This window comes from Syngnathoides biaculeatus, chromosome 9, assembly GCF_019802595.1.
Source record: "Syngnathoides biaculeatus isolate LvHL_M chromosome 9, ASM1980259v1, whole genome shotgun sequence".
NCBI lineage: Eukaryota > Metazoa > Chordata > Actinopteri > Syngnathiformes > Syngnathidae > Syngnathoides > Syngnathoides biaculeatus.
Window position 1 is genome coordinate 5759738 of NC_084648.1, and position 15055 is coordinate 5774792.

At 39.8% G+C, this 15055-nt stretch overlaps 1 protein-coding gene across 2 annotated transcripts; it reads right to left on the minus strand.

Moving 5' to 3' along the window:
• Positions 1–4177: 4177 nt before the first annotated feature.
• LOC133506621 (CD209 antigen-like) lies at positions 4178–10534 on the minus strand. Of its 2 annotated transcripts, none has more exons than XM_061830928.1 (7): positions 10379–10534; positions 10135–10300; positions 9294–9392; positions 8397–9191; positions 7901–8043; positions 7510–7619; positions 4178–4720 (listed from the first exon to the last, which is right to left on the minus strand). In XM_061830928.1, the coding sequence occupies exons 2-7, from the start codon at positions 10235–10237 to the stop codon at positions 4585–4587; spliced, it is 1386 nt and encodes a 461-aa protein (XP_061686912.1). In that variant the 5' UTR covers positions 10238–10300; positions 10379–10534; the 3' UTR covers positions 4178–4584. The 2 variants fall into 2 exon arrangements, with proteins under 2 accessions (XP_061686912.1, XP_061686913.1); XM_061830929.1 differs by having other exon boundaries at positions 10135–10297; positions 10379–10527.
• Positions 10535–15055: the final 4521 nt, after the last annotated feature.

Consider the following 15055-nt stretch of genomic DNA (forward strand, 5'->3'; position numbering starts at 1 on the left):
AATGAACCAAATTAGTTTATAGTATGTTGTCATATCAAAAATAAATCTAAATAAAGATATTGGTTTTAATCCTGACTATGCTAATGTGCCTGTTGGTCTCACAATACATTTGCTGAGTCGTAGCAAATTTCATATTTGAGGTGTGTCTCATTTTGCTTTTGTTCATTTGCGGCCACCATACTCGGGGGCTTAAAAAAAAAAAAAACAAGCATGAGGGAATAATCCTGTGGTTCTTTTGACAGGCACAATTGGGATTACAGTAAGGGTTCAAATTTGATCAAAGGTTTTTCAAATCAGAACAAAATGTATTTTTCAGGGTGTAGCCATTATTAAATTGCTGACTGCACGCAGTGATGATCAGTAGTGGGTCTTGTTATGGAAGCTTAGCACAGCTAACCCTCAAATGTGCAGCATCGCCAAAAGAAAACAACGCATACCTGTCAACTCGTACGGTTTAGCCGTAATACATACGGATTTTGTGGTGACTCTTACGTATACGGCCGTATATCACAAATCATACGGATTCTGAACATTTCCGTTTGCTTTTTCCCAGACTGGCGCTGGTCTACTCTATTATGGGTTCCCCAATGCTGGGGAATTCCAAACGTAGCCTGCATCAAAAAAAATTTTTGTCGCGGCAGGCATGATTATTAGCGCAAAATATTTTCATTTCCGGTAACTTTCCACTAAATCCTAGGCCTGGATCGAGCACCGCCGAGCCGGAAACCTCACCACGGGAAACATGGAGGCTGCGGCCGAGTCACTGATTCTCTTTGGGGAATCTCACTTACAAATATCTGAGGTATTATAGCCAGATATTATCATTATGGAGATCAACAATAAAAATCATTGAAAAACTTTGTGTTTTTTCTCTCTGTTATTTTGACATATAATTTGCTTCGGTATGTTATAAGGATTTTTTGCTCTCGATAAGGATTTTTTTTTTTTTTTTTTTTGGTAGTTTATAAGGGTTGGCGCTCCGAGAAGTTGACAGGTATGACAATGCTTTTGCACGTAATTTGGTGATAGATTTGAGTGAAACGACTAAGTAGTATTGTCTCAAAGATGTATTCGAACAGATTCAAGAAACAAACGCTCTATTTTTATAGTGCTCCATAAAATATGCTTTGTAATTAAATATGAATACCTATAAGCACTTTCGTCCAACTGATTTATGTGAGATGTGCTGATGAAGTTTCACCACTTTGTTGCTTTTTTTTTTTTTTTGAAGTTTCTTACATGCATGTTATACATGCGCAAATTGACCTTTGTCTTGACCTGAATGTGAAGAAAACAAATAGCACGTCTAAGTCCTCAGGATCTCACGTACTTAAAATTTCCTTGTCATGGTTGCTAACCCTTGCACCTACCGTCTCATGGTACTTATATTGGCAACCTTGAAAATACCTTTTGCTTAACTTAAATCTTGATGAGTGTCGTCCACGTATAAATCTATCAGAACTAAGCTCCCTATTCGCGAATTAATTAATTAACTAATGTTGCTAAACAAAAGAGGTCTAGAGTACTATACACTGCATTCCTGCAACAGTGCGGTATCTGTACACGGTCGCAATCTAATTACACCAGGAGGGGGCAGTGCAGGTATGCACACGGTGACTTCAAAAGTCAAAGGGTTCAGTGTAAAAGAAAAAAATACTAAATAGAAAATACATACACATGCACGTTTTTTTTTCTTTTCTTTTTTTTTTTGTTTTACAGACTTATGTCAACCATTGCACTGGTTCGACCAAATATCATTAAGAGAGCATTCATCTTCACCTTTTTTGAAAATGCTTCATTTTTAGACTTGTGCGTGGATTCTAAATTGACAGAACATTCTTGATTCCAGTTATGTTTGTTTAATATTTGAAGTTGAGGCTGATAGAGGCTCATTGCGGATAGTGCATTAAGTACATTGCACAATATTGTCCTGTCACAAAAATAATCATGTTTTTCATGTTAAATATCTTTTTTATGTGGGCTTTCTGCTACTACTGTGTACTTCCAAACACGTGATTGGCCCAACGAAGACTAAATTGTCCAAGTGTGTGAATGTGAGCGCAAACTGTTGTGGGATGGGTTCCAGCTCATCTATGAACTCTTGTGTAACGTGTATAATGTAATCAAAACATTTTGAAGACCTCCTCAGAGTGTCGCAGTGTTTCAGACGCTTATCACACATGATACAAGAACTTGTATTTCGAAAAGGATTCTTTATTTGATCTTTCAGTCGAGCGAGGTGTCAATGCACATAGCTGCTCCCACACAGTGGCACCAAACTCACCCACTGCCTACCTGTTTGAGTGGGTGCAGTGACAGTTAGACAAACACAAACGATGATGAAAAATGACGTAACCCATACACTATCAAACTTGAGATATTGCTAAATGAACGCATCCGATAAAAGGGTGTAAACATAAACAATGTCTTGGACCTGTTGAACGCAAGGCATTGCAAACTAATAAACATGTATGTACAGTGTAGATGTGGTGGTGATATCAATAAGTCATGTAATTACATTGCTCTTCATATTTACTCTTATTATCAAAAGACAAGGAAGGATGAAGGAAATATACAGTACGTGGTACAAAGAGAGAGAGAGAGAATTCAGTTTTTGCACCACTTCTGAGAGCAGCACCACTTCTAAGGGATTGGACAGTAATTTACCTGAGACCCAGTTCTTCACTTTGATTGGTGCAACAGTGGAACATCACATCCAAGCTGCCCTTTAGGAGAGGGATGCACTCCCCCGCCCCATCTAGCTGCAGCGGCACCGGGTACGAACCACACTCCGCAGCGTCAACACGAGGAAAGCAACAGGTCCAAACGGACTAACAAAAGAGTTTTAAATATAATCCCAGATCAGTCAGCAGAGGTTATCAACCTCTCGCAACTCCAGTCTGTAGTCCCTACCTGCCATAAATCAACCACCATTGTCCCAATACCCAAGAAAAACAACGTGAGTTGCCAGCATGAATATTGCCCAGTGGCTCTAACACCCAAAATCCCCAAATATCTGAACGCTGGAGAGACTCACCCCATCTCACGACACAGAAACTTTCCCGATGGGCTTGATCCCGCTCATCAGTTTGCATATAGGACAAACAGGTCCACAAAAGATCCAATTTACACAGCCCTCCAAACCTGGATAATGCTCACGCCTACCTCATGTTAAAATATGCTTTGTGACTTTCATCTCATTTACATTTCATCTATAGTGGTACCCAATCAACTGGCTGCAAAACCGAGTTTTGTACATCTGGATACTGGACTTCCTCAGCAACACAACCCAGAATATCAGGATGGGAGACAAGACCTCCACATTCATCCTGAACATGAGCACACCTCAGGGGTGGGTTCTCAGAGACGTAAAGCAATCAAGTCTTGCTTTCGAGTGTCCTTTACGAATAAATTGGATTAAATAGCTGATAATCATTTAGAAGATGCACCATGTAGTGTCTCCTGACAGGTAGATCCACAAGCAGAAGCAGAAGGACACCAGTGACCTGCAACGGGTGATTAAAGCAGCAGAGTGGGTGATTAGATGTACACTACCCACCCTTGGGAAAACTACATGCAAGGGTTTTGCAGGCTGGTTTGTGTGACATTTCTCTAAATTTTTCTCTCTCTCTGTGATTTGTCAAAATTGTTTGTTGTGTTGCGTAACGCAAAGGCATATTCTGACCAACAGCACTTGTTGTAGATCTCATTTGATTGTACCGAGTGACACTGGACATTAATGTTGTAACTGCTCAGTGTGTTGTGCAACCTCAACATCCTTTTCACAAATTAAATGAATCGACACAGTACAGAGTATGTGGAGACATGGACGGAAGGGAAATTAAAATGTTATTCACACAGTGATCGGAGCCACCTTGACTCTGCCCTGCTCAAGGACACTCTGCCAAGTCGACTGAAGAATAAAACTACAACCTTCAGGTTTGAATATACAATAATTATTTTGGTGCCAAGTATCTCCCTGTTTAACAGCCCAACCGAGTGTGACGTTTTTAAGTGTATGTTTATTTTCCAACTGGGGTGAAAAAAAGAACATTAAACGGAAACGTTTGTGTGTTATTTGTCACGTCTATTCTAGAGGAATAATCCCAATTGAAAGCATACATATTTGTACATGGATTTGAATTCATAAACTGTAGAGACACATTACCACAGACAAGATATAAAGCAATGTTTGATGATAATTATTTATTTGTTCATGCAGCTTTCGGAGGTGTTTATACATTTTCATGTATTCTATGACAGAGAATCCATACCACAGCAGATTATCATTTATAATCAAGTCAATGTAAATGTATACATCCACTTGACAGAAACAAATCCTAGGAAGTCTGAAGCAACAAAAAGAGTACTTAAATTTACCTTAATAACATTTAGTATTTTCTGTTAATAAAGCTGTGGCTGACATCCATGTTACAATTTTAAAAGGGAAAAAGCCTTTAAGTACAGTACGTTCCTTTTTAAGACCCGCCTGGTCCTTCGATATTGTATACATTTCACAAATGTACAGCACATATTATTCCACTCAAGATCAAGCATTCAAAAAATGGTAAATCATTGACGCATCTACATTTCACACACCCAATACCTCAGTGAACTACATTTTTCATCATTCCATTCAGCCATTCCGGAAGAACGGTGCCAAAACTCCCCACAGTCCTGGTTGCCATTGTAACTGTTCGGCTGGCTATCAGCCCAAAACCTGCAATGTTGAGAGAATCAATGGAAATCAAGTGCAATACTGAGGAAAATGAGCCTTTGAACACCCTGCAAAGTTCTCCCACTTTGAAATCCTGGAGGGGCCTGAAATTTTGATCAAGGGTGCTTTTCCACGATGAACGACATAATCTAAAAATCCGGAAATCACAATGTATGTTTTAAATAATGTATTTGTATGTTACTGCTCAAAATAAGCATTTGAACACCTGTCTTTCAGCTAGAATTCTGACCCTCAAAGACCTGTTAGTCCCCCTTTAAAAGTTCACCTCCACTCCCTGTATTATCCTGAATCAGATGCACCTGTGTGAGGTTGTTAGCTGCAAAAAGACACCTGTCCACCCCACACAATCTGTAAGACGCCAACTATTAATATGGCTAAGACCAAAGAGTGTCTAAGACACCAGAGACAAAATAATAGAGCTCCACAAGGCTGGAAAGTGCTATGGGGCAACTTGCAAGCTGCTTGGTGAAAAAAGATCAAAAGCTCAACTGCTGGATCAATTATTAGAAAATGGATGAAGCTAAACATGACTGTAAATCTCCCTCGGACTGGGTCTCCAAGAAAAATCTCACTTCATGTCATATCAATGATCCTTAGAAGAGTGAGGAATCAGGCCAGAACTACACGGACAGAGCTGGTCAATGACCTGAAGAGAGCTGCCACCACTGTTTCCAAGGTTACACTGGGTAATGCACTAAGATGTCACGATTTAAAATCCTGCATGGGACGGTAGAATCCCCTGCTTAAATCGACACACCTCCAGGCCCGTCTTAAGTTTGCCAATCACCATTTGGATGATACAGACGAGTCATGGGAGAAGGTTTTGTGGTCAGATGAGACCAAAATGGAACTTTTTGGTCTTAATTCCACTTGCCAAGTTTGGGCAAGGAAGAATGAGGAATATCATCCTAAAAACATCATCCCTACTATGACGCATGGGGGTGGAAGATTCATGCGCTCAGGCTGTATTTCTGCGAATGAGGTGCAGTCAGAGCATTGAAGATGGGTCGTGGCTGGGTCTTCCAACATGACAATGACTGGGAGCACACAGGCAGGATAACCAAAGAGTGCCTCCGTAAGAAGCACATCAAGGTTCTGGAGTGGCCTAGCCAGTCTCCAGACCTAATCCCAATAGAAAATCTTTAGAGGGAGCTGAAACTCCGTGTTTCTCAGTGACAGCCCAGAAACCTGTCTGATATACAGAAAATCTGTGTGGAGGAGTGGGCCAAAATCCCTGCTGCAGTAGTGCAAACCTCGTGAAAAACTACAGGAAACATTTAAGATGAGTAATTGCGAACAAAGAGTGCTGTACTAAATATTAAATGGCGGCGCACACTAGTGCAGCGGCTCTTTGCTCCCCAGTATGGCGATTGTTTATATGGTTGCTTGCTTGTGTGCTTGAGTTTGCTGAGCAGAGTTTCCACATAGCCAAGAGGAGCTGATAACATATGAACAACGAGCCAGGGTAGATATTACAGCTGATTTCCAGCAGGTGCACAACATCCCCACAAACATCAGGAGACCGCACGGCTCCTCATGGATCATTATCAGGAGAGACCCTAAAGTGATAAAGTCCAAAATCTGTTTCTGTGGTGCTCCGCAAACAACTTGATTTTAAAAACAAAAGCCAAAGAAAGAAAACCAAAGAACTTATATTGGACTTTAGGAAATGCAGTGCTGACCCATCCCCCAATAGTGACTGTTTGGAAATAGTGCACAGTTATACATTTCTCGAGATATACATTACGGGCCCCCTCTCCTGGACTGCAAATACCACAGCCACTGTCAAGCAGGTCAGGCAACATTTTCACTTCCTCATGATTTTAACAAGAATCAACCGCTATAAGAGACTGTTGATAGCATTCTACCTCTATGGTGTCGAAAAGATTTTATCATACTGCATTATGTCACGAGATCCAGGCTGCTCTGTTGTGGACAAAAAAAAGCACTACAGAGAGTTGTAAGAACTGCAGAAAAAGTCATTGGCAGCCCATAGAGGACATTGCCAAGACTTGTAATCCCACTAGAATCAGGGCCATCATCCCAGACACTTTTCACTCTTTTACCCTCACGGAAGCGATACCGGTGTGATGGTCGGAGCACTCCCCCGTTCTGAAAAGTCAACTTGTGATTAATGCGCATGCGTTACTAACAGGGGGATTCTGGGAACGTAGCAAACGCGTACTGGTAAATCCCCCAGTCTTATAGTTCCCCGAACAAGTTGTCTAATGGCACATGTTAAAGCATGGATGGGGATGTTTCAGACTGGCCAGAAGTTTACAAAATATACGCGCATGCGCGTTAATCAGAAGGAAACTTTTCAGCACGAGGGAGCGCTCATACCGTCACACTGGTCAATTAGATCACACACCAGCACATTATACATGTCAGGGAAGGGAATCTTTATTTATTTATTTATTTATTTGTTTGTTTAATGTGTCTTTCTATTGCCTGTGTTATCCGAACACAAAGATGACTTTTAAACATTTTCACTGAAGCTCTTTTAATAATAACAATAACATACAAAAAAATCATTCATTATGATTTCTGGATTTTTTTTAATTATATATTTTTTTTATTATGTCTCTCACAGTGGACATGCAGATAAGCGGAAAATTCCAGACCCCTCCATGATTTCAAAGTATGAGAACTTTCAAAATTGCAGGTTATACAAATAATAATTTTCATCACGGTATCAAAGAGAAGAAAAAACACACACACAAACCTTAACTTATGGGAATAATAAAGCAAAATAATAAAATGGTACTTACTTTAAAGTCAGTGCGGTTCCATCCACCCATTTCCACTCCCCTTCCACTCCCTCGTCGGTCAGTCCCATCCAGACCTCTTTATTATTTGAAAACAATCCATTTATATATTGCTAGAAAAAGAAAGACAAAGGTGGTCGTTTATATACCATATAGTAGTGCACAGCAAAAGTTGCATAAGTTGCTGGAAGGAGAGATAGATAGATAGATAGATAGATAGATAGATAGATAGATAGATAGATAGATAGATAGATAGATAGATAGATAGATAGATAGATAGATAGATAGATAGATAGATAGATAGATAGATAGATAGATAGATAGATAGATAGATAGATAGATAGATAGATAGATAGATAGATAGATAGATAGATAGATAGATAGATAGACCCACCATTTCCTCTTGGCTGTTTATGATTACAAGGTCTGCCCCATTTCCTTGACAATTGTTCCTACTCAGGTACCAGGTCTTCTTGGATGAAGAAATGTAGTAGCAGTTCTTCTGAAACTTCTTCCAGCCACTTGGACAGACCTTTTCTGTAATGGAAAGTGATTCATTGATTGGTGCGAATTCATTTTTCTTTTTTGTTTTCTTTTTTTTTTTTTAATTCCAAAGGACTTTTGAGTCACTGGTTAAGTCCTGGTTTACAAATAATAACAATATGAGAGAGCGTGTCATTAAAGTATTTTCACAATTGTTTGGAAATAATTGTATTCTACTACCTTGTCCTTGTTTAAGTGGACATTATGTCCATGTGTGGTTGGACAAACAACTTTTGTAATTAGTTTGATCTTGGCAGGTATCTTTCTCACTCTTTACTGAGTGCTATTCCTGTTACATATTTCCTGTTCTTATATCAAATTAGCAAAATGTGTTTTTGTTGCATTACCTGTCACCGTGGCATTCAGTCTTGTGACTTCAGCCCGCAGCTCGTCAACCTCTGCACTCAGATTGCTGATTTTCACCCTCTGCAGGTCCCTCTCTTCAGTCACGTTTTTCAAAGAGCTTTCAAGATCTCTTTTCTCTTGGACTGCTGAATGGTAGGAGGCCAGTAATTCATCAGTGGCTTTGGAAAGTAAGGCATGTGCAGCCATGAGATTTTCTTTTTCCAACGTGAGGTTTTGGTGACTGCTTGCAATGTTGTCCCTTTCGCTGGACGAGGCGTTGAATCGCTCCTCGAGGTGCTCAATATCCTTGATCAAGCTGTTGTAACTCATTTGCAGCTTCTCTTTTGACCTTGTGACATTGTTGAATTTGTTCTGCAAATTGTCCCTCTCTTTAATCACGGAGTCGTAGTTGGTCTGTAATATACTTTTGCTCTTGCCCAGTGTTTCATACAGAGTTTGTAATGAGTTTTTGGCGGTCGACAGGGCATCGTTATTAGTCTGCAGCTGCTCTTTACTGGCCTTCAGCTCCTCTAGTTCTTTGTTAAGAGCACCGTTACTGGCTTGCAACTTACTTTGACTCTCTTTAAGTTTGTTCGCTTCATCTTTTAGTAAGTTGTTGTTGGTTTGTGTTTGGGTTACGGATTTAGATATGTGGTTGTAACGTTGTCGTAAATCATTTTGGTTAACTTCAAGGTTCTTCTTCTCATTCTGTACACGCTTCAGGTTGGACTGCAGGTTGTCTTTCTCCCCTCTTGCAGCATCTAATGTCTTCTGATGTTCTTTATTCACTTTCCAGTCTGTCGCAGAAGATAGAAAATACATTAAAATTTAGCGATTTTACCAAATTGCCCCAACTTTTCAAGTTTGTGTTGATTGTAACGAAAAAAACAGAGACTTACGGTGGACAGATTGACCGAAGAGTCCAATCCCCAGGATAATGCATAGCAGCCCAAGAATAAGCGTAGCGGCCCTAAAAGGGCTGTTTCTCAACGCATAAACTGAATAATACATGTAAAGTTAGATTTGTGATCTTGTATTTACATTATTTACAGTCCTTAGAGTTGGGGAATAATGCACACTGATGAGGTAAAACGGTGTGACCTCTTGCACATTAAAATGATCTCTAAGCGAAGGCAAAACAACAGTTTTGTCAGCTTTGCTATATGATTAGATAGATAGATAGATAGATAGATAGATAGATAGATAGATAGATAGATAGATAGATAGATAGATAGATAGATAGATAGATAGATAGATAGATAGATAGATAGATAGATAGATAGATAGATAGATAGATAGATAGATAGATAGATAGATAGATAGATAGATAGATAGATAGATAGATAGATAGATTTTTTTACAGTTTTTCTAGATATCGTACATCGTGAAAAAAAATGTCAGGATGAACCAAATATGTAAAGTAATTTCTGGCTGCAGTTAGAACTGGTCTGTGAAGTCTTGTGGAGCCTTTAAATCCAGGCTAAATTTGTCAAGACTGATGTCCCTAAGAGCAACAGCTTAAAGAAGGGGTGTGAGAATTTTTTCTGAGACTCCTGTTTTGCTACATTGAAAATCAACATTTGTCTCTGTTGGCTGCATGACTGCATTATATAATAAATAGTAAAATAGATAACAGCCCGAATCGTTTCAACCTAAAATTAACTTTTTTAAACAGCAAAAATCACAGGTCAAAAATGTTAAATGTTCATATTAGGGAACATGCTCAGCAGATTTGGTTACCTGAATATTTAAGCTTACTCCCATCCACCAAAAGGCGCTTGTATCCACCATTCCCATCATCTATGTCCATTATCGTCTCTGTAGATTTTTGGTTCTCAGTCATTTTTGCATCTGCTTCCTCTTTGTTGTTGAAGTAAATTGACCCAGATACAAGTTGAGTTTTCTGCTGCACCAACATGAGCATTCGCATTTGATTTTCGTTTTACTTTCATTTGAATATGATATATAAAATAAGAAGACTTACCACTCCTGCCAGTGTTTATTATAAGTTCTCAAATGTTGATTTTTCAACACTTGGTTGGTAAGTAAAGTGAGAGCAGTTAGTTAAATCATTCCAGAGCAACGTTACAGATTTGAATCACAGCCCCACTTCATCCACTAATCTATCCTGTTTGCAACAGTGAGTGGGGGGGGGGGGGGGGGACAGACATCCAACAGAAATGGTGCATAAGAGAAACTCTGGGCTATTTCACAAGAGCAAAGAATATGAAGAAGAAGCAATTTCCCAAACCACAGAGATGCTGAGTATGCGGTTTCTATAGCATCATACTTGCAAAAGAAAGGCTGAGTCACTTAGTTACCTTTTTCAAACTGACATTGCTCACACCATAATCTTAAATATCCTGGTTGAAATACATAATTACATTCCTAACGTGGTCATTTTTAGGGGCAGAGACCAACTTGAATTTTAAGCCTTCGAAGCTGTCTTCACGCTGAGGTGTCCGTGCAACTTTGAGGAGTTGATGACGAGTGCTTGACCTGGTGTCAGGACACTTCACCATCAGTTGATGCAGCGGGGCTGCCAAACGTGGCAAAACCTCGAAACAGCATATGTAGGAGCTCTGTGGAGAGCACCAAGCTGGAAATGACATGGCCAAGTAGTTAACCTTTGGTTGCCGAAAGGCAAACTTCTCCAGTTGTATGGATGAACCTACCGGATGGGAGAGGAAAAAGGGTGTGAGGTGAAGTGATACCTCGCGCCCCCTTTTTTTTTTTTTTTTTTTTTTTTGAGTTATCGTCTTCTGGTTGTCTTTACCCACTTTCCAGTCAGTCACAGGAGTAGAGTGGTGTGCGATGTGAGGGAGTCTACTTGTGAGTGTCTATACATGAGCTGTGGCCAACAGCAGGTCCTGCGAGAGTGGGCTTATTTTGTTCGTTTTATTCTTCTTCTGGCATTTAATAAATGGCTCAAAAGGGTTTCGGCTATGCTTGTTTTCCACATTTAAGGGCATGACAGTAAGTAAAGTAAGTTTCTTTCGGCTCCTCCTGTTAGGGGTTGCCACAGCGTGACATCTCAGATGAACGCTCATATTTTTTGGCACAGTTTTTACACTGGATGCCCTTCCTGATGCAACTCCTCTTGGAGAGTACACTACAATAACTGATGAATGGTGATTTGCAATAGTTGGGGGAACACTAACTGTTTTTGGGGTCTTTCTTACCATTACATCCACATCTATTGAATATTTTGAGTCTTCATTTAATGTTCGAAGTGTGTATTTTGGATGTTGAAAAGAACCCTTGATAAAAGGAAAAAAGATCAAAGCAGTGAAAGAAGATACCCGTGAAGCCAAGAAAAAAAAGGGGGAAATCATAAAATCATACCATAATTCATTTGGTTACTTTATTTAGGTATTTACGTTGGTAAAATGTGAAATTCCCCAATGAACTTGAACCGAGCACTCGGCAACATCTCACGTGAGGCCTTCAAAAACCAATCAGGCGGCTCCGAGCAAGCGAGCGGGAACGCCAAACATGGGCGGACAGTTTTCCGTGAAGATAGCGCCAGCTAACAACCCGCTGACTAGGCAAAATGGCAGCACGAGCAAGAGAAGCTAACGCAAGAGGATACGCCGAGCCAACGAAGTGACCGTACAAAGGACAAAAGTTAGTCAGTTAACACCGTGACGAGCAAGCAACACCGCCTTCCATCCTGAGTCCATTGGATGCTTCCACTTGAAACGCTGAGCAACGGTGAGAAACGCGTCTGTTCGCTGCTGCATACTAATTTAAATGGGTCCCTTTAAATATGTTCAACGAAGGAAAGTTTCCTTCATCAGTTAGGTATATAGATTGACATGGAGGAAAAAAAGGGATCGAAAACGTCAAGATGAATGTAATGTTTTACAGAGTGAATTTATCTATTTTTTCTTTGTGAGTTAACGGGATAATTGTTAGTACAGGGTTCGCACGCGGCCCTAAAAGTCCCTAAAAAACCCTAAATTTTCGAAGGTGCATTTAGGGGCTCCTAAAAGTCCTTAAAATCCACGAAAACCGGTTAAGCCCCTAAAAAGGCCTTAAATTAAAAAAAATCAAAGGGAGGACCTCTACCGCCAAAATTCTCCCTAAAAAATAAATTAATCTTTTATTTAAAAAAAATAGCGATTCGTCTGCCGTCCAAAACAGCCGGAAATTGTCAACGGAAGTCACCGTGTTGACAACTGGTCGCCATCTTGTCAATATTCCATTGTTTGTTTCCGTGAGTAGTCCTTTCACTTCGTCTTCGTGACGACGTTGCGTAGTTCTTTCATCGATCCAACATGTATCACGGGGAAGTGCATTTTTCAAGAAACTTGGGTTGAAAGTAAGGAGTTTGGGAGCTGGGTTCGTCGAGATCCAAAAGATCGGCACATGTTTTACTGCCATCTGTGCAAGCAGAGTTACCAGCTTGAAAAGATGGGTGAATGAATGTTCTTTTGAGTCCAACTTTACTCTAACAGCGAAATTTGAAAAAAGTGGAAATGATGTTGAAAAAATAGTGCAATGTGGAGTACCGGAACCGGAAGAAATGATTTCGAGAGTTTGATTACAGTTTCGGTTTCAAAAAAACGAAAACCGGTTCTAAATGGTTATTTGTAACCGGTTGCAATCCCTAATGCGCACCTACAGTTGTCCAGTCAGAAGTCAGGCTTTATGAACGTAGTTCAATACACGAAGACGAACTCATTAAAGGCAGAGATCATGTGGACTTTAAAAGTGATCTGCAGCCATTACAGATACAAATCTTGTGAAAATAATTCGAAAGTGTTTGCAGTCATGTTCCCAGACAGTGAGATTGCTAAAAACTACCACAGTGGGGAAAGGAAGACTTCGTACCTGGCTACATTTGGCATCGCTGCCCACATTTCATCTCTACTGCCTCAAAGCCAAAAAATCCAGAATAGAGACTGACATATCTACGCTTATTGAGGAGGCAGAAGAAAAGAGGAATCTGAGGTTTATCACCGAGGCCAATGCACTCAGAGGCAGAGCAAAGGACAAGAGAGCCACTTTGGCACCTCTGCAGCAACAAATAGAGGAGGCAGTGGGTAGGCTCAAGGAGCTAGAGTAGGGGTGCTGAAACAGACATCAGTAGAAGACATTTGTGTATATAGTTGCAATTGTAGTTAGAATCTGTTTTTCTGTATACTGTTATGTGAAGACGTTGACAATGGTCATATCAATGAGAACTACCACAAGGGGCGACAGGTGATCACTGTCACAGGTACTGGGATACTGGAACATTTGATGAACCAAGAAAGGTTTATGGCACCATTGAGTGAGTCTTTTTTCCTTACTCTTGATTTCCCACGATGGCCCTAAATTTTTCGTGTCGGCCCTAAATTTTTTCCGTGTCAACCCCTAAAAAGCCCTTAAATTTTTTTTGGTAAGACTGAGTATGAACCCTGTAGTACATTTCTCTGTCATGAAAGGCCTTTACTGAAGGAGAAATTAAGCATGCTGCTTAATACTTCTAGGTGAGCTCAATATGTCTATAGTATAGTATAGTATAGTATAGTATAGTATAGTATAGTATAGTATAGTATAGTATAGTATAGTATAGTATAGTATAGTATAGTATAGTATAGTATAGTATAGTATAGTATAGTATATGTGTTTGTATGTGTAAATGAGTGCTGTTGAACTAGTATTATGGACCTTGTCAAAAGATCAGGTTTTTGGTTGAGGACAGAAACTGTCCGAGGATTCTGGCGACCCAAGTTGATGAAGATGGCGAGCTAACCACTGTAAAGACCGAGACATCACCACCAAAAGGATTTGCACGTAAACACTCACCCATATCCATATCATACGTTTACACAGCACATTCACTCAATTTCTTTTGTTTCATTGAAGGGGCCCCACGGACAATTTTTTTCATTTCATGCACACAATGTATTTATTTTTTCTCTTTCTCAAAAAGGGCAGTTTTGCCAACTCATATATTTCCTGCTCCTGTAAATCAATTCTACCTCACAAGAACTAGTTAAAATTATATGAGTGACTACTCAACTCTCATTGTTGCATCTGCCTCGTTATTGTTGTTCATCTCTGTGGCTTCTCACAAACCTCGACCCTTTGGGTCCTGGTCTGAACCTTGTTGTTTGATACCTGTAATTCTCCTTTACAAATTCTAAAAGCTGGTTACACACGCAGATTTAAGAAGTAATTTTCGCATCTGTTTGAACTTTGTTGTTGATTTAATTTGTTACTCAAGGCACAAAATGATATTTTTTCAATATGAATATATAATAGATGAATGAAAAATGAACTTAACACTCTGCAGTGATGATAGTCCTCAAAAGTTGATATCTTAACTTTTGGTAAATACATGACGTTAGAAACGTTTATTAAATAAAGTAAGTTTCTTTCGGCTTGTCCCTTTCGGGGTCGCCACAGCGTGTCATCTCAGATGAACGCACATATGTTTGGCACAATTTTTACGCCGGATGCCCTTCCTGACGCAACCCTTCTCAGGGAGTGGAGGCCCCAGTGGGATACGAACACACAACCCCTGGTTTATCAAACCAGTGCTCTAACCACTGAGCTACAGGGCCACCAGAAACGTTTATTAAATATTTCCTGTAATGTAATCAAATTGTATCAGTCATATTTCATCAGCTAATCTGTCCTGTGTTTGTGACTGTGAGAACATACCAAT